General features: G+C 41.2%; 1 protein-coding gene across 1 annotated transcript; it reads left to right on the top strand.

Annotated features, from left to right (window-relative positions):
* Window positions 1-14,952: 14,952 nt before the first annotated feature.
* On the top strand, window positions 14,953-15,519 carry LOC127804394 (uncharacterized). The gene has a single exon (XM_052341255.1). It carries the CDS (start codon window positions 14,953-14,955, stop codon window positions 15,517-15,519), a length of 567 nt encoding a protein of 188 aa, XP_052197215.1.
* The last annotated feature ends 5,810 nt before the right edge of the window (window positions 15,520-21,329 follow it).

The raw sequence follows: 21,329 nt of genomic DNA, 5'->3' as shown, positions 1-21,329 counted from the left end.
AATCCCTTTTCCTTTCGCACAGCTGCATTCACCTAGAACGTTTGAATATTCCAGGGACATAGTGTTAGGATCTCAAGTCTCTGTCCTTGAGGTTCAGGTCGCACCCGGCTCAGACAGCAACACGGGAGTTGACACAAATAGCGAGAAATCAAGGCAACCCGATAGCAGTAACAATCATGCTGCGCCAAGTGAGGCCCCAGCCTACCAACCAGTGGACCAGCCAAGCCAACATGAGCCATCTGGGGCCCCAGCCCAACATCAGCATGTAGAGTTAACCCACAGTGCAGCCACAAGGGGCCAGCCCAACCCAGCAGGATGAAGCCCACCAGACCTGGCCCATCACAAGCCCAGTCCAACAAGCCCATCAGCCCATTTCGTCCAGCCTATCAGATGGAGACCAAGAGCCAAGTCAGTTCACTTGATCTAGCTCCTTTATTAGATACTTTATGTATTTCTTTAATTGCCTTCTTTATTTCCAGCATTGATGTATTGCTTTATTGCTTGCATTCATGTAACTGCTTAAGTTAGATTCTCTGCATTCATGTACTTAGCATCTAGAGTGTCAGGGACAGCCTATTATAAAAGGCTTTGATCTGCCTTCATTTCAGAACTTTTGATCAATCCAAAAACGAAATTGCCAAAGTGTTCTTCACACTTTAGATTTCTTTCTTCTATCCTGTGATAGTTAGGCAGAAATTACCCTTCCGGGAAGCTCGGTGCTTGGAAGACGTTCTCAGAAGTTGTTTATCCAACGGTCATCCAACAATGGCGGGAGGACAGACACACAAGGACCGTATTGAGAATTTGGAGAACATGGCCAACACCATGGACAAAAAATTCTCACAGTTGGAGTAGACGCTACAGAATCTGACCATCCTGGTGGAGCAACAACAGCAACAAGCGCCAAGGCGTAGCAATAGCCATTCGTCTTCCCACAAGCGGCGATCTGCTGCATCAGCAAGCCAAAGATCTGATTCAGGCTCTGATGGTGAATTGGAGACAAACGGACGAGGCAGCAATTGGAATCCCACAAACACCAACCGGCCAGCCTTTAAACCACGCTTGCAATTTCCCACATTTTCTGGTGAGGATCCGATCTCTTGGCTCAACCGGGCCAATTTATTTTTCAAGTCACATGACATGAGCAGCAAGGAAAAGGTGGAGTATGCCGCCTATTATCTTGAGTGTGAGGCAAACCATTGGTGGCAGTGGATGTCACGCACCTATGACAACCAAGGCAAGAGCATCCGTTGGAAAGATTTCGAACAGGAGGTACGCACCCGTTTTGGCCCTATCGGCTATGTGGATTATGATGAAGTCCTGTCAAAGATGCGCCAGACAGGATGCTTGAGGGACTACCAGCGGGAATTTGAAAGGGTGGCCACACAAGTTGATGATTGGCTAGAGAAGGCCTTGATCGGGGCATTCATTGGGGGCCTATTTCTGGACATCACTGCAGAAGTCAAGCTTCACCGACCCACCAATATGCGCCAGGCAATTGATATTGCTCGGCTGAAAGATGATCAACTGCGCGCCACGCGCAAGGAAATGGCATACAAAGGGCCAACCATGGCCTGATCCAGTTCTGGGGCGCCCAAGCCCAAGCCACCGCTCATGCCACAACCCGCAACCAGCAAACGCATACCACCAGGCGTCAAGCGCCTATCATGGGACGAGATGCAGAAGAGGCGCGAGCAATGTAATACCCCATGTTCGTATGAGGCTGCCACGTAATTTCGATAGGTTTAGAATATCGAAAAATTGATTTTATAGCAATTTCAAGTATCAGATCAACCGCAAGGAATGCCTCAGAGTGAAATTGTCTAAGGAAAATGATATAGTCTCGATATGCGTTCCAAGTTAGGAATTATGGTATCAAAAGAAATCGGATCGGGAACAGTCTTCGATACAGCTAAAATACAACTGCCATTTAGGCTGTAAAACCGAATTGTTGTAGGAGACTCCCAAAAAATTAACGGAACCCTAGGGGGCTTCGGTTTTGCGTAATGAGCAACCCTTCAGTGGTTTCGGGATAAAACGACAGCCCGATAAGGACACTAGGGCGAAATCATCATTTTCAGCTAAGATTTAGATTATTAATCGTGGATTTTCAGTATTATAATACAAATTAAATTGAGGTATAAGGGCATGATTGCAATTAGGAAATTGCACAAGTATAATAGGGATGAAATTTGGAATTTAATGTGTAATTTCTCTTAATTTAATTTATAAAATATAGTATAAAATATATGTAATATATATATATATATAGAATGCGTGTGTGCGTGAATGGCAGAGGCAGCTTCTGTGAAGCTTTAATGGCCGAGATTTTTAGCTGAAAATTGGGAGATTGCAGCAGCGAGATTTGAGGAAGAAGATATGGCAGCCGAATTTGTGAGATTTTGTTATTAATGAGATGTATAATATATATATATATATATATGTGTGTGTGTGTGTGTGTGTGTGTGTGCGCGCGCTCGTTGGAGAGCAAGCATGCTGCCTATAAATAGGCAGGGAGTTTGGGAGATGGAGAAGCACCAAGAGGAGAAGCTGAGGAAGAGAGTTGAGAGAGAGAGGGAGGCCGATTGGCTGCCCCAAAGCAGCAAGCGGCCATAGCCGCAAGCTTCAAGCGGCCATGGCCGCAAGTTCGAGCGAGGCTGGGCGACGCACGAGCAGGGATCGAAGGCTTCCGGCGGTGCGTGCGTTCGTTGAGGCAGTTGCAGAGCCTGGTGGAGGCCCGAGAAGCGACCCGGAGCAGCTGAGCCGCGGCCATGGCAGCCATGGCCGCGAGCTCTAGCAAGCAGCAAACTAGTGGAGGGCGGCCAGCAACCTCGGTGACGGCCCAACAGGGCGGCGGCGGTCCGGCGAGGCCCAGGCGGCCGGGGAAGGGCTGGGTGGAGGCCGACGGAGGGCGAAGCGGCGGCGGCCGCATGTTGCAGGCGCGCGAGAGGCGCAGGTTGAGCGGAGGAAGAAGAAGGGAGGAAGGAGAAGGGAAGAAAAAGAAAAAGAAAAAAAGAAAAAGAAAAAGAAAAGAAAAGAAAAGAAAGGAAGAAAAATAAAAATAAAAAATATATATAGGAAAAATTCTCAAAAAATGTCAAAAAAATAGGAAATAATGGTTTATTAATGTTCCAAAATTTTTGGCGAGAAAAGCGGTCTGGGCACGCGTTTCGGGAATATGGCACGCATACCGAGGAAGCCGGAGATGCTAAGTTAAGGTGAGTAAATTTTCTAAAAAAAGTCTAAACATTCCAAAATATTATTTTATGAATTTTCGTAGTGAAATATTGGAGAAAATATTTTAAAAATATTTAGTTTGGATTTATTAAGGAAAAATAAGAAGAAATAGAGAGAAAATTATAGAAAATGCCAGAAATTATGAAAAAATAGGTTTTAATGTTTATTAAATAAATATGGTGATTAGGATGCTTTGAGGCTTGAATTGAAGTAGCTTGTGCAAATTTTGAGGTTGGCACGCAAATCGAGGCGATGTGCGCAAATCGAGGCGATGCACGAATTTTGAGGTAGTCCGATAAACTTGAGAAGGTAAGTGGTACTCCCCAATTAAAGTTAGTTTTATGGAAAATGCTTGGTTTATGTTCCTCAGAAATGTTTACATCATATTGACATGCCCTGATATGTATCCAACACGTAGACTGCATCCATGACATGACTATGAAATGCATAAATACACGTTGATATCATTGATCACCCGCATTTGAGGCCGTAGGGAGTACGAACTAGCACCGCTACTTTACCAAGGGTGCACCCATACACCTCGGCTTTGAAAGAAGGGGGCCGCTAAAATGGTAGGTAGCATAAGGGGTGCAGTTGACACCTACGAGGTAAGACATTGCATACACACATGACATAGCATTATGTACCCTTACTTAGATGATTCATCATCTAACTTGGGTTTTGTCCCTGGAATATTCAAACGTTCCAGGTGGAGATTGAAGCAGATTCAAGGATAAATGAGGCATGAAACGGCACTTAGCAGAGTGCATGAAGAATGAAATGTATGTAGCTCATGTATTCTGAATGTTTTGAGAAATGTTGAAGATGTAAGATTTGATTTATGATCAACGTTAAGATATTAGGTTTTGATCTTTGCTTCCGCATTTGATGTATATAGTGATTCTCTTACGAGAAAAATGATTGGGAATTCTGGGACGAATTCGAGGTATGATGTGGTTTAGCCTTAGTGTTTGAAAGAAAAAAAAAAATTTATTGTCCCGAAATTGTCCCAATTTATAACGCGCCCGAGAAAACGGGGCGTTACAAGCAAGGCCTCTGTTTCAACTGCAACGAGAAATTTACCCCAGGCCACAAGTGCAAGGTACCCCAATCATTTCTGATCAAAGTTGAAGAGCCACTAGAGGATGAGGTGTAACACCCCGCTCTCCAGGAAGGCGTTACGTAACGTAAGATTCGGGGGATATATATATTTTTTTCCAACAAACAATAGAAACTCAACATAAACCGTTCCTCGAAGATCCCGTTACACCTTCTCAGTATATCAACTATGGACCATCAATAACTAAGACAGGTTCACCAACACAAATGCGGAAGCTAGATCGAAACCTTAACAGAGGTCATAACTGAAATCACTTTATTTATAATATAAAGCTGAGCCAACGTTTACATGATGTTTTCAAAATAAACAACATAATTGAAAACGACATAAAGTAAACTATCCACTAATCACCGTCATTCCTCGACAATCCCCTTTCCTTTCACACCGCTGCCTTCACCTGGAACGTTTGAATATTCTAGGGATATAGTCCAAATTAGATGATGAATCATCTAAGTGAGAGTTCAAAATCACATTTTTCATGAATGAATGCAAGACATGAAATAAACCAATACACCCGGTAAGCCCTAGCCCAAGAGAATCCCACGCGCTTAACCTTACCACGGGAAAAGAGCAATTTCTCTAAAAGTTATGCCACCATACCGACTCGACGACACGACTACGCGACGCGATTCTAGCTTAAATGGGGCTGCCAATGCATCTCACCAGAATACATTCCCACCTTAAGCATCCAGGAACCACCATACAATCCCAACTCCAAAATTTCACATGGACCACCTAGTCATCTTAGTGCAACTTCCTTGGCCAAACGGCCTGACACGAAAATCAAGGCGGCTATCCTGACATGCACACCAGCATCAGATACCCCTATTATTTCGTCACGCCCTTGGAGAATTACGGCTACACTATCCAGACAACATCCTAGGCTGACATCCCACATGAACAACATTGTATGGACCACCTAGTCGTCCTAGTGCAACTTCCCTGACCAAACAGTCTGGCACAGAAATCAAGACAGCTATCCTGACATGCACATCAGCATCAGATACCCCTATTATTCCGTCACGGCCTTGGAGAATTATGGCTACACTATCCAGACAACATCAGAGGCTGACATTCCATACGTACACACAAAACTCAAGACAATGCCACATTTCACAATTCAGTGCATCATATAAACAACATTTTATAAAATACAATGCATAAGTTCAAAACATTTAGGGACGAACCTCCCTCATAAAATAAACCGTCACCGATTTTCGTTTGCATGTAACAAAACCATTTTGCATGAAATCACACACATGTTCAGATAGAACAAGCATAATAAATCAAGTTTTGGGGGCAAACACTCACCTTGAACGAAACTCTGAACACCTTGAATCTTGTGCCCAACCTCAACTTTTGTGTAACTCCTCAAGTCTTTTCACCAAACCATCTCCTTACACGCCCTCACGCGCTGCCCAAGTACTCTGCGCGTGTGATACTTCGCGTATGCTTAAAAAGCCCTTTATCCACTAAACCCGAAGCACTCTTGGCTAGCACGAACTTCTCACAATTTTGAATGAGAAACCTTTGGCTATGAACCCCCTATTTATAGGTTTTGGAAAACTTAGCCACCAAGAAATATATATTCTGCAATCATTTCAAATCTTCCAAAATCTTTTTCAATCATTCCAAATCTTTCTAAGATCTTCTGCAATCATTGTAAATCTTCCAAGATATTATATAATCATTACCAAATCTTCTAAGATATTCTGCAATCATTCTAAATCTTCTAAAGATCTTTTGCAATCATTATAAATCATCCAAGATATTTTATAATTATTACCAAATCTTCTAAGATATTCTGCAATCATTCTAAATCTTCCAAGATATTATATAATCATTACCAAATATTCTAAGATATTCTGCAATCATTCTAAATCTTCCAAGATATTATATAATCATTGATATCCGAATCAAATCTTTATCCAAATCAAATCATATCAAATTAAATCTTATCCAAATCTTATCTTATCAAATCAAATCTTATCCAAATCTTATCCTTAAAGTCATCATGAGCCTTCATCTTATCTCTAATGTCATCATGCGGCTTCATTTTATCTCTAATTCCATCATAAGGCTTCATCTTATCTCTAACATCATCATGAGACTTCATCCTTATCTCTAAAGTCATTTATGAGGCTTTTCCTGAATCTCCCAAATGCCCCTAGTAAAAAGGTTTCAATAATTACACTTTCGCCCGAACTTTTGGATAATTGCGCTTAGACCCTTTTCAACATGGTCCCCGGACTAATTTTTAATTACATTTTAGTCCCTAAAAAATGGATTAATTACGCTAATGCCCCTAATTTTTAGGTAAATTACACTTTTACCTGAACCTCAAAAATTACGATTTTGCCCTTGGCCCAGAAATTAAACTTTTATCTCCAAACATCCATAATCCCTTAAAACATCCTATTTCCTCAAGTATTTGAATCTAAAAATCTCGAGTATTACATCCCTTACGATCATTCAATTTTCCCAACCTAATAGATAATTGTACTGGAAATTATTCCCGATCCAACTTCTTTTGATGCCTAAAATCATAACTCGTATTACTCGTCGATACTATACCATTTTCCTTGGCTATCTAGGGTCCAGGGTACTCCCTTTAACTAATTCGATCATCTAAAGTTGCGTTAGTGTACCTTATAGTCTCATTTTTCCGTAAATTCCATTTATGCCCTTCATCAAATATTATTTATAACCTCAAACTATTCCCAAGTATTACAGGAGGAATATGAAGAGTCAGACCCACATGTGCCTTTTGACATGCTTGTAGCCAACAGCGGGGTGGCGACCGAGGATCTGCTAGAGGTGTCCCTTCATGCGCTGGCAGGATCTGCGGGGCCACAAACCATGCGGGTGACAGCGATGCTCAAGGGCAAAGTTGCCAGCCTGCTGATTGACAACGGCTCGACCCACAACTTCATCAGCACCAAGGTTTCCCACAAGCTACAGATTCCGACTACCATCATTGAGTCATTCGAGGTGCGAGTCGCTAGCGGGGAACGCCTGGCATGCACACAGCAATGCAAGGCAGTAAGTCTTAAAATCCAGCACATCTATGTTACTGTAGATTTATATGTCATACATTTGGCCGGAGTAGACATAGTATTGGGTGTGCAGTGGTTGGCCCAACTGGGCAAAGTTATATTTGATTACAAGCAGATGGCCATGGAGTTCACTTTAGGGGGCCGACAGGTTCGCCTATCCATGCAGCAGGGCACTACTAGGGCAGCGGAGGTGAACGTGGTGCAGAAACTGATTAGGGCTGGCAGTGAGTGCTATGCCATACAGATAGCATCACATCCACGTGCATCCGACAGTTTCCAATCCACTGATGTACCACAGCTACCCACAGATATTCAGGTGGTCTTGGCCAAATTCCCCAAAGTGGTGCAGGAGCCCACAAACCTGCCACTAAGCCGGCCTTTTGATCACCAATCCCACTATTGGATAAGCAACCCATCAACGTTGCTCCCTACCGTTATGCCCACCATCAGAAAGCAGAAATTGAGAAGCAAGTCAAGGAGATGCTTCAGAAAAATTTGATACGGCCTAGTACCAGTTCTTTCTCATCACCAGTTTTGCTAGTCAAGAAGAAGGATGGGACATGGCGTTTCTGTACAGACTACCGAGCCCTTAACAAAGCCACAGTTAAGGACAGATTTTCGATTCCAACCATTGATTACATGCTAGATGAGCTAACAGAATCCACAATTTTTACCAAGTTATACTTGCGGGTAGGCTATCATCAAATCAGGATGCACCCGGGAGACATACACAAGACGACATTTCGTACGCATCATGGGAATTATGAGTACATGGTCATGCCCTTTGGCCTGTGCAACGCACCATCCACTTTTCAGGCGACTATGAATCACATTTTCCAGCACATGCTATGTAGGTTTGTGCTAGTATTTTTCGATGATATCCTGGTTTATTCGAAGACTAGGGACCAGCATTTGCAGCACTTGGAGCAAGTCTTAAGCATACTGGCCCGAGAAAGTTTCTGCATCAAGCTATCTAAGTGTGCTTTTGGGCAGATAGAGTTGGAGTACTTGGGGCACAGGATCTACCCTGAAGGCGTCAAGGTAGAGCCACACAAGATCACAGCTATTCAGTCTTGGCCGAAGCCGAAGAATGTTTCCCAACTGCGAGGATTTTTGGGCCTTACAGGCTACTACAGGAAGTTTGTGCAGCACTATGGGGCCATTGCGAGGCCATTGACGCAGCTATTGAAGAAAGATAAGTTCCAGTGGACAGACGATGCTGACCACGCCTTTGCTGCATTGAAGCAAGCCATGAGATGCACTCCCGCCTTGGCTATGCCGGATTTTGCACAGCAGTTCAAGGTTCACACGGATGCCAGCAACATTGGCATTGGCGCAGTATTAGTGCAGCAAGGTCGACCAGTGGCCTTCCTCAGCAAAGCGCTTGGCCCAGCCAAAGCCGCATGGTCTGCATATGCCAAGGAGATGTTGGCAGTTATTGAGGCAGTGAGGGTATGGAGACCCTACTTGTTGGGGCAATGATTTAAAATTGTGACCGACCAGCAGCCTTTGAGGCACCTATTGGAGCAGCGCATAGTGACCCCAGACCAGCAGAAGTGGGTGGCAAAGCTAATGGGGGTACAACTATGAAATTGTTTATCGACCAGGGGCGCAAAACAAGGTTGTTGATGCCTTGTCCCGACGAGATGACAGCCCTTAGCTACTGCCTATCGCGGGGCCAAATTGGGCAATTTGGCAGCAAATCAGATATGCCTTAGCCACTGACCAGCGCAGTCAGGAATTGATTGGGGCCAATAAGGACAGCGAGACTATCACCGACTATGAGTACCGCAACGGGCTACTGTTATACCGGGGCAAAGCTTACGTGCCAGATGCTAATGATCTGCGCACCACCCTTGTGCGACACTTCCATAATTCAAGGGAAGGAGGACATTCCGAAGTTTACAGCACATGGCAGCGACTCAACTGACTATTCCATTGGGAAGGCATGAAGCAACAGGTTGCTAGGCACGTGGCAAAGTGTGGCACTTGCCAGCGTGCCAAGAGTGACTCGACTCAGCCCAGTGGCCTATTGCAGCCATTGCTCGTGCCAGAGCAGATTTGGGAGGACTTGAGCATGGACTTTGTGGAGGGCCTGCTAAAGTCACAGGGGTACTCTTCTATACTTGTTGTAGTTGATAGACTTAACAAGTATGCCCATTTTATACCCTTTGTGCACCCCTTCACTGCACAGTCTGTTGCAAAAGTATTCATGCAAACAGTGGTCCACTTGCACGACCTACCTCGGACCATTGTGACAGACAAGGACAAAATTTTCACCAGCCATTTCTGGAATGAGCTCTTCAAGACCATGGGGACTGAATTATCAGCAAGCTCTTCCTATCACCCACAAACTGATGGCCAGACTGAGGTAACCAACAGAACATTGGAGCAATACTTGCGGCGCTTCTCACAAAGCAACCCGCACACATGGGCCGACCGAATCACATGGGCAGAATATTGGTATAACACTTCTTACAATCAGTCTTTGGGGCGCAGCCCATTTGAGGCAGTGTATGGGCGAGCACCACCAACATTGGTGTCTTACACGCCGCAATCTGCCAAGATAGACACTATGGACCGAGAGCTAATTGATTGAGATGAGTTGCTAGAGGAGCTCAAAGCCCACTTGTCTAAGGCACAGACCCGAATGAAGAATTATTATGATCAGGGGTGACAAGACCGACAGTTCCAAGAAGGAGACCTGGTCTATGTGAGGCTACAACCACGAAGGCAAAAGAGCATCACACTTGTAGCCAAGATGAAGCTTGGCTATCGTTATTATGGGCCTTACAAGATTTTGAAGAAGATTGGGCAGGTTGCATACAAGCTAGACTTGCTAGCTGATACTCGAGTCCATCCAGTATTCCATGTTTCCCAACTGAAGCGCAAAGTAGGCAACTTAACCGATGTTATGCATGACTTACCTGAGCTCAACGAAGACACTACACTGCTAGTCCAGCCCTTACGGGTCCTAGACTACCGTGTGGTCAAGAAGAACTGGAAGAAGACACCCGAGGCATTAGTTCAGTGGGAGAACATGTCACCGGAGGAAGCAACTTGGGAGTCAACCGAGTACCTGGCCTACCAGTTTCCACATCTACATCTTGAGGACAAGATGCTTCCGAAGGGGCGAGGAATGTTTGGATCTCAAGTCTCTGCCCTTAAGGTTCAGGCCGTACCCGGCTCGGACAGCAGCACGGGAGTTGGCACAAATGGCGAGAGATCAAGGCAACCCGATAGCAGTGACAATCATGCTGCGATAAGTGAGGCCCCAGCCTACCAACCAGCCAAGCCAACATGAGCCATCTGGGGCCCTAGCCCAACATCAGCATGCAGAGTCAACCCATAGTGCAGCCACAAAGGGCCAGCCCAACCCAGCAGGATGAAGCCCACCAGACCTGGCCCATCACAGGCCCAGTCCAGCAGGCCCATCAGCCCATTTCGTCCAGCCCATCAAATGGAGACCAAGAGCCAAGTCAATTCACTTGCTCTGGATCCTTTATTAGATACTTTATGTATTTCTTTAATTGCCTTCTTTATTTCTAGCATTGATGTATTGCTTTATTGCTTGCATTCATGTAGATGTTTAAGTTACATTCTCTGCATTCATGTACTTAGCATCTAGAGGGTTAGGGACAACCTATTATAAAAGGCTTTGATCTGCCTTCATTTCAGAACTTTTGATCAATCCAAAAACGAAATTGCCAAAGTGTTCTTCATACTTTAGATTTCTTTCTTCTATCCTGTGATAGTTAGGTAGAAATCACCCTTTCGAGAACTAGGGCATCCATCACATAGTCCATATTAGATGATGAATCATCTAAGTGGGAGTTCAAAACACGTTTTCATGAATGTATGCAAGACATGAACAAACCGACAAGCCCTAGCCCAAGAGAATCCCTCACAGTGCTTAACCCTACCACGGGAAAAAAGCAATCTCTCTAAAGGCAACGTCGTCACATCGACACATTGACACAACACATTCCTAGCTTAAGAGAGGCAAGGTCAACGCATCTCCCTAATACCTTGGGAACAATCGTTACCACTCCCGGCCCAAGAGGGTCACATCAACGCAGGAACCCGGCTCACCATAATTACGTTAGGGATTACGTTCTCACTCGAAAGCATTCAGGAACCATTACCCAATCCCAACTCATAACCCATATGGGCCACCAATCATCCTAGTGCAACTTTCCTGGCCATATGGCTCGGCACAAAAACCTAGACGACTATCCTGGCATGTACACCAGCATAAGATACCCCTATACATTATTCCGACAACACCCTTGGGGAATTACGGCTACATTATCTAGACAATATTCCAGGTTGGCATCCCATATGAACAACACAAACGCATGACAATGCCACTTATCACAACTTTATGCATCATATAAACAACATTTTATGAACATCATTTATTGCATAAAACACAATGCACGTGCATAAAACTTTTTGGGATGAACCTCCCACATGAAACCAACTATCACCAATTACCGTTCACATGCAACAAAATCGTTTTGCGTGAAATCATAACATATTTAGGTAGTACAAATACCAAGCTTTTACGGTAGAACTACTCACAATAAAACAAGTTTTGTTTCCTGAATTTTGGGGTTCGGGAAAGACCATGTTTCCCAAACCTTGGGATTCAGGGAACATGAATTTCCCTGAGCCCCATGGTTCAGGGAAGTTCCCGAACCCAACTTCTCGACCTCCTACAACAGACACTAATACATACAGATATTACTATAACTCTCAAAACTCATTTTCTCAAAACTCGTTTACTTACTTATCTCTCGAATAATTTGTAGTGTTAGTTATTATCTTCCAAATTATGCCTACGTCATCGTTAACATTTGATTGTAGTAATCCATGGCTAACTCTGACTGGTTGAGAGAAAATAATTGAGTAATGGTAAGCGTGAAACAATAGAAATGAATGACCTTTCTACTATGATAAAGAGAAAATAACTTTGCGATGACGGCATGAAATAATACGAAATGAATTACAGAATTTAGCCAGTGAGAAGAAAATGCGAAGCCAGGTGGTTGCTTAATGTGGGTGATTAAGCATTAAAGAAAATAAAGGGTAAAATTGAATTTTCGTTCAAGACTATTTTAGGTATATTGAAAAGTGACTGCGAAGAGCAAAAAAACATGGTTGTGAATAGAATTTCCCTTTGCCATAAGATCACTAGGAATGTTTAGATTTTCTGGTTTTGGCTTATTTTTTCTCTCTTTTTCTCACTTTCCTTACTTTACCTTCTACAACCTTAATGGCACCGTACTTGAAACTCCTTGGATTTAATTGATATTTCTCAGTTTTCTAGTTGATTGGTCCTTTTTTTTTTATAGCCTTTATTTTTTCCCAATTCCTATTGGAATTTCCTCTTTCTTGTCTTAATCAAAAGCTCATGTTGCTTAAATCAATGACTTTCTCCTAAATTGAGTAAAAACATGCCAAAACACATAGATTTTCCTCCTTCAAACCTCTAAAAATCAATAATGATGATATCCCTATTGATAAGCCTTCTCCAACTACCTAATCAACCAATAGGAGGCCAAGATTTCACCAAAAGGCGTAGGGTACTCAAGGTAACTCACCATCGGGGTGTTAGCATAATTGGTTGGTGGAGCAAGAACCTACCATTTGATTTGCTCAAATTCTCATTTTGACCCACAAGGATTTTTCCTACAATTTCACATAAGCCCCTATTCTTTTTTTGAAATTTTACTTGGTCCCCTCCCTTCCTCTTAATTATTCTTCAAATGCCCTTTTGAAATTGCACATCGATCCCTGCCAATATTTTTAATTTTTTCTCTACAATCCTCTATATTTGCAAATTGCAACCCTTGTTTTTATTTTGAGTTATAGTTTCAAATATTTCTTTTAATTAATTACCAAAATTCCATTCTCTTATATATAGTATATTTATATAGCTATATATATTTCCTATTTTTATTATCTTATTTATTTCCCAAATATTGTAAAATTTCTTGAGTTGTTACATGTGTGTGTACCTAGTCGAATATAGTCAATTGGGTAACTCATCCAACATCACATCTTTGTACTCATCAAAAATTTCTCTTATATATGTCACTTGAAACATCTAATTGCAACTATTGCCCGAAAAAATAACTTATCAAGTAAGATATGACAAGTATCCACAGAAAACACGTCATAATAAACTGATTCTTTGAAAGAACCAAATGAAAAAATGACAAGGTATCTTGATAAGACAAGTACCTTATTTCCTTTATTAAACCAAAGAATCCTATATGGTTATGGATGTTGCTCAGTCTTCGATTTCAATTTCTACACTATTTCTTAAGAACTAAATTCTCACTGCTTCGACTATCAATTATCAAATTACATAGATTTTCGCCAACTATCCATCTAGTTCAAAAAATGTTCCTCCTCAACCAATTATTGTTGCTAACTAGAGGGAAAGTAATGACATTCAGATGACTAAGGTCTTTCCAAGTGTATCACCCTCAACAAGATAACTCTATTATTAGTTCTTTTTAGGCATTCATTAGATTTGTGTCCAAGTTAGGATGTACTTGGGTTGTTTTTCCAATATTATAACTATTAGGTTGGTTGGAACACATTGGTGCAATTATTCTCTTTCCTTTATTACTAATTTCCAACTTACTTGTTAACGCACCACTGGTGCAATCAACTACCAGTTTTCCAAGAATGTTTCATGCAATGTGCCTGAACTTTGAGTAGACATTGATAGGCATCACTCACCTTATAAGGGCGCTACAAGCTTACTTGATCTTGTATGGCCATTTTAAGCCTACTCACAAAGCGACTAACCCTTGCATTTTAGTTTCAACAAGGTTACACCTCAGTGACAGCTTATGAAACTCTTAAGTATACTTCTTCACTAACTTTTCATGCAACCTCAACTTCTGAACCCTTTTATACAATGTTTGCTCATAATCTTGGGGGAGAAAATTGAGCCTTCAACTTCTTTTTCATCCTATTCTATCTTCTAACTTTCTCTTTTCCTCTATCATCATGATCATTTTGATCGATAATGCTTCCACCAAGTAGAAGTTAGTCCCTACAACTTTTCTCCAACAAGTTTCAATTTCTCTTTTCTAGCACATCATTTTTGATGGTGCTGTGACAAGCTTGCTGTCACTGTAGGAAAAATCTTTTTGATTAAACTAGATGTATCTAGATACTTTTGATAAGTTGCGAAGCTTGATTTAAGCTTATTTTTTTTTATAAAAGGAGTGAATGAGCTTAATTTAAGCTGCATGTCTGCAGATAGGAATTGGTAGAGTTGGTAATGTATTTGATGTCTTAGCTGTAATCTCTATAAGTATGGTTTTGAATCAAAAGAAATCAGCTCTTCCAGCCATTGTGTTCTATTTTTTCTCTACATCAAAACCAACATTTGGTATCAGAGCCCTCTAATCTTAGAAGGGCTATGAGAGAAAGAGAGAAAACTAGTAAGGTCCTCCCCCCTTCAGAAAACCAAAACACACAACCTCTTTGCAAAAAAATTCCAGAAGTGAAACCATGGCAGCCAATAGTCTTTCCATTTCACTACCACCACAATTTGTAGGAGAGAACTACCAAATCAGGAGTGTTAAAATGGAAACCTATTTAAAGGCATATGACTTGTGGGAAGTGGTCGAGACAGGTAGGGATCCACCACCATTGCCAGACAATCCAACCATAGCTCAAGTGAAGCATCATAGTGAGCAAGTGGCTAAGAAATTTAAAGCTCTATCATGCATTCATCAAGCAATCTCAGAGAGCATTTTCACAAGAATTATGGCTTGTGAAACAGCTAAAGAAGCCTGGGACAGATTGAAAGAGAAGTTCCAAGGAACTGACAAGAATAAGCAGATGCAGCTGCTAAACTTGAGAAGAGAGTTCGAAACTCTCAAAATGAAGGATTCTGAATCTGTAAAGGAATACATGAATAGAGTAGTGAAAGTAGTGAATCAGATTAAGATGCTTGGAGATGAGTTTCCTGAATCAAGGATAGTGGAGAAGGTTCTTGTCATTCTTCCTGAGAGATTTGAATCAAAAATCTCTTCATTGGAGGATTCCAAAGACCTTTCAAAACTAAGTCTCTGAGAGTTAGCTAATGCTCTTCAAGGAGTTGAACAAAGAAGAGCTCTAAGGAAAGAAGAGGCTTCTGAAAGTGCATTTAGGGTTGCTCATAAAGGAGGAATGCAGTCCAATAAAAGGGGATGGAAGCAAGCCAATGATAGAAAAGAGAAAGAGAAGAAAGAATCAGAAGGAAGCAAAGGAAAAGGAAGAAGAAAATATCCTCCATGCTCACATTGCAAGGGAACTAGTCATGCTGAGAGATATTGCTGGTACAGACCAGGAATTCAGTGTAGATCTTGCAAACAATTTGGTCACATGGAAAGAGTTTGTAAGAACAAAACTCAGCAGCAGCAACAACAAAGCTAACAAGCTCAAGTAGCTGAAAGCCAACAACAACAACAAAAAGAGCAACTTTTTGTTGCCTGTTATAACAACAAATTTAATACAAATGTTTTGTAACGGCCCGCCTCTCGGAGCCCCCGAGCACCAAGAGGATCCGTGAGAGGGTCATTACTAAAATGATACCAAACAACACACAACTACAACTCATGAAAAATCCTTATTAAAATCATATTCTTTTATCATTTCACACCTCATAATAATTTTTACAAAATCATCCATTACTTGGGCCCACTTGGGCTTACATAATATGCCTCCATCTCACAAACATAAAGCATTACTTTCATCCAGACACACGACACCCAGGATCTAGGTTTGGGAGAGCTCTGCACTTGCTACCATGACACGTCGATCTGGACCCAACCCCGATGAACATACCTAGAATGATCTAAAACAACATGAGTCGCGAGACTCAGCAAGCTCTAGAAAAAAAAAGGCTGAGGGCTTAGGATAGGACTCTTCCCATGACACCCCCATGCAACTCATGCCAATGCAACCACACCATGCAATGATCCACATGTACCTTACTTCTACATGCATAACATAAAGTTAACTGCACATAAGGAACCAGGGGCCCACATAAGTCACACATTGGCACCCGAGTCCCGCATACATACCTGTTGGCAGCCTTTTATAAGCTACCTCCATACCATGTCCTTAACCTACCCATTCCTGTTGCTCACATCATAATCTGTTGCCGTGGGTCTCACCCTAAGGTCTTTAGGTTGCCGTGGGTCTCACCCCAAGATCTTATCGTGGACCACGCCGCCGTGGGTCTCACCCCAAGGTCTTACCGTGGCCACATCGTGGATTACGCCGCCGTGGGTCTCACCCCAAGGTCTTACCATGACCACGCCTACCACCCATACTTATCACCTAAAACGCACATTCTCATCATGCAACAAATAAGAAATGCAACGGCTTTTGTAGCATAAACGTGATGACAAGGCCCCCATAAACCAAGCATCAGGCCATGCTAATGCCCACATAAGAATTCACACATGCGAGATGCCTCTAAATGCATATGCTCACCTAGGGTACCCAAATTGGCTCTTAGACCAACCGGGTCATGTAAATGCTCACACATCCCATCACACACAAAGCATGTCCCCACGTGAATGCAACCCAGTCCCTTGTGGCACACACATCATGAAATGCACAAACCAAGGCGGGAATCTGGAGTACCAGCTCTTCTGGCCGTCTAGCGCTTATCGTAACAACCGATGACTGGCGCCCATACATCTAGCCATCAACTGCCACGACCCACGATCAACAGTTAGTGGCTTTGTACCCATACCCTTAGACACACTTACTGACACTATTGACTTTATATCTTCCCAGCTTAACTTTACATAACATTTCTCCATAACTCATAACCCTTCATGTACATATCCACATATCATCACGATACCATTCTCATTCCTTTTAATTCACATAAAGCCATCCCAACATACATAATAAATTATTAATAAAACCCCATTAAACCATAAACAACTTTTCTAAAAACCTAGCCCAACGGGTACGGCATCATTCCCAAGGAAAGCGGAGCGATACGAAGCTCCGTGACGGTTGAAATGAAAGACACCATGACGCCATTGCTTAGCTCATTCCATTAACAATAAACCTATTAATATAATAAAAGTCATTAAGTGGTTACCACACGGATTATTGTTATTGATGCGTGGAACCGAGTCAAGGTGAGGGAGGGTTTAGAGTACAAGAAACCTCAAAGACTTTCACAGAAAATAAATAACGCGAGGAGAGGGTTAGGAGCTTACCTGAAAATAACTGCTTTCAGCCTCTCTTGTGCTCCCGATGCGAATTAAATCATTTCCTAACAAATAACACAACCGGAACTTAAATTAATTATTTCTAATCGCACAAAATTTATAATTTACACATATCACGCTTTTACTAATTTTTACCCACGTACCTGATCACTTTCTATGCCGAAAAATTCCAAAATCCTTTTATTTTTCTTTATTTCCTTTTCTTTCCTCTCTTTCCTTCCTTTTCTTTCTTTCCTTCCTTTTCTTCTTCTTCTTCATTTCTTCTCCTCCTCCCCGCGCCCACTGCTCCCTGCACGCTGCTTCTTCGCCCTTCTTTCCTTCTTCTCCTTCCTTTCTTCTTCTTTTTCTTCTTCTTCTTCTTTTGTTCTTCCCCGCACACTGCTACTCCCAGCTTGCTGCCCAAGCTTCCCTCAATTCTTATCACTTTTGAGTGGCTTTTAAGCCATACAAAGGTAAGGCCAAGAAATGGCCACGCACAGCACACACAAACACGTATATATATATATATGCATATATATTAACTAATTAGTTTGATTTAATTTGATTTGATTAACTCTTTTATTATTATTATTATTTTGTTATTATTTTTATTTTTATTTCTATTATCATTGTTATTATTTTTATCATATTATATTTTATTATTTTTATAAATATATCCAATTAATTTAATTAATCACCTTAATTTCCTATTTCTTCAAAATATCATAAATAAATATTTTCTCAAAAATTTTCAAATATTCTAAAATATCCTCAAACACCCAAATTAATTATTTTTACTTGTCTCCAAATTTTTGGGATGCTACATGTTTGGTTGGTAGACAGTGGATGCACGCATCATATGAGTTCAAATTTAGCAGCATTCAAGGAGTTGGATAGATCTTACGTGTCCTCTGTTAAAATTGGGAATGGTGAGTTGGTGGATGTTAAAGGCAAAGGAACAGTAGCAATGGAGACAAAATCAGGTACTAAATTCATTCCTGATGTTCTTTTTGTACCCGAAATATATCAGAGTTTGCTTAGTGTGGGTCAACTGCTGGAAAAAAATTATACTTTGTTGTTCAAAGATAAATCATGCACTATCATTGATCTTGATGGCTGTGAACTTATCACGATAAAAATGAAAGATAAAAGTTTTCCATTAGATTGGAAAACGACAAAAATGCATGCGCTCACTAGTGTTGTTGATGAGTCTGTCCTATGGCATAAAAGATTTGGTCATTTCAATTATGCTTCACTTAAACACATGCATCAAGAAGGTTTAGCTATAAATATGCCTGCAATTCATGAATGTGTTGGTGTGTGTGAGGTGTGTCAGTTAGGCAAGCAAAGCAAGCTGCCCTTTTCAATTAATAAAGCCTGGAGAGCAACTGAAAAATTGCAATTGATTCATACTGATGTTTGTGGTCCTATGAGGACACCTTCTCTGAGTGGCAGCAGGTACTTCATTCTTTTCATATATGACTTTTCAAGGATGTGCTGGGTTTTCTTTCTAAAGGAAAAGTTAGAAGTTGCTGCTGTGTTTGTGAAATTCAAAGCATTAGTGGAGAATCAAAGTGGCAGCAAGATTAAAGTGTTGAGATCGGATAATGGGACTGAATATACCTCCAACAAATTCAATCAATTTTGCGAGGAAGCTGGCATTCATCATCAACTTACAATTAGCTACTCTCCTCAACAAAATGGTGTGAGTGAGAGAAAGAACAGAACTATTATGAAGATGGCAAAATGCTTGTTGTTTGAAAAAAAAAATGCCCAAGGAGTTTTGGGCAGAGGTAGTCAACACCTCTGTGTACCTCTTAAACAAGCTTCCAACTAAGGCACTTAAAGGAAAAACTCCATTTGAAGTCTGGAATGGAGTTAAACCAAATGTGGAGCATCTCAGAATTTTTGGTTGTCTATGTTATTCTCTTGTTCCAGAGGTAAAGAGGGACAAGTTAGATCAAAAGGAAATTCCTGGTGTCTTCTTGGGATATAGCAGTAATGCCAAGGGTTATAGAATTTATGATGTCCAGATAAGGAAGGTTATCACCAGCAGAAATGTGAAATTCGATGAGTTTGGAGCCTGGAATTGGGACAAAAATGTTGCTAAAACTTCACAACAGATCCTTTTTGAAGGGAGTTCTCCTAACGAACAAGATGCAACTATAATTCAAGAGGAATTAAGTTCTGATGAAGAGTTTTCAGTGAGAGGAGACAGATCACTTGCTGACATTTATGTGAGATGCAATGTTGCAGAAATTGAACCTAATAGCTTTCATGAAGCAATTAATTCAAGTGAATGGAAGAAGGCCATGGAAGAAGAACTAAAGATGATTGAGAAAAATCAAACATGGCAGTTGGTGGAAAGGCCAAAACACAAGAAAGTTATTGGAGTTAAATGGATGTATAGAACCAAACTGAATTCAGATGGCTCTATTAACAAGCTTAAAGCTAGATTGGTGGTGAAGGGCTACTCTCAACAATTTGGAGTGGATTTCTCAAATACTTTTGCACCAGTGGCAATGTATGATACTATTAAACTTTTGCTTACTCTAGCTGCTCAAAGAAACTGGAAAATATTCCAATTAGATGTAAAATCTACTTTTCTAAATGGTTATTTGGAGGAGGAGATCTTTGTTGAACAACCTGAAGGAAGCTTTCTGAGAAGATAAGTATATCTACTCAAGAAAGCTTTATATGGCTTAAAGCAAGCCCCAAGGGCTTGGTATAGCAGAATCAATGATTACCTCTTGAAGTTGGGGTTCAACAAGAGCAATAGTGAAGAAACTTTGTATGTGAAACAGGAAGATAAAGAAACTTTGATAGTTTCCTTATATGTTGATGATCTCTTGGTGATAGGGAGTTGCATCCCTTTAGTACAAAAATTCAAGAAGCAAATGTGTGAGATGTTTGAGATGACTGACTTAAGAGTTATGACTTATTTCCTTGGCATGGAAATTCATCAAAGCCAACCAAGAATTTTCATTTGCCAAAGGAAATATGCTAGAGAAGTTCTTAAGAAATTTGGAATGTTGAATTGTAAACCTATTAGCACTCCTCTGGCAGTAAATAAAAAATTACTTAAAGGAGATGGAGCTAAAAAAGTTGATGAGGGAATCTATAGGAGTATGATAGGTTGTTTGTTGTATTTAACGGCAACAAGGCCAAATATTATGTTTGCAGCAAGCTTATTATCCAGATTCATGTCGGCACCAAGTGAGGTGCATTTAAGAGCTGCAAAAAGGCTGTTGAGGTATGTGAAAGCAACTGAAGATAATGGAGTTTGGTTCAAAAAAGCTTCAGAATTAAAACTGGTTGGATACACTGATAGTGACTGGGCAGGCTCAAATGAAGATATGAATAGCACATTTGGTTTCGTATTCCTAATTGGTTTGGGTGTTTTCAGTTGGAGCTCGAGAAAGCAAGATACTGTGGCGCAATCCACAGTCGAAGCTGAGTATATTGCAACTGCAACAGCAATAAATCAAGCTATTTGGTTAAGAAAGTTATTAGTTGACTTGAAGCAAAAACAGAAGAACTCTACTGAGATTTATTGTGATAACAAGTCAGTAGTTGCAATTGCTAAGAATCCAGTCTTTCATGGAAAAACCAAGCATATAAAAATCAAATATCATTTCATAAGAGAAGCAGAGAAGGAGAAAGAAG

This window comes from Diospyros lotus, chromosome 6 (assembly GCF_014633365.1).
Source record: "Diospyros lotus cultivar Yz01 chromosome 6, ASM1463336v1, whole genome shotgun sequence".
Lineage (NCBI taxonomy): Eukaryota > Viridiplantae > Streptophyta > Magnoliopsida > Ericales > Ebenaceae > Diospyros > Diospyros lotus.
Note: the sequence above shows the minus strand (reverse complement) of the source record. Positions and strands in the feature narration are given on the sequence as shown.

Excerpts from the sequence above, each read along its gene's own strand:
- LOC127804394 (XM_052341255.1), top strand. The coding sequence starts at position 14,953 with ATGGCAGCCAATAGTCTTTCCATTTCACTACCACCACAATTTGTAGGA.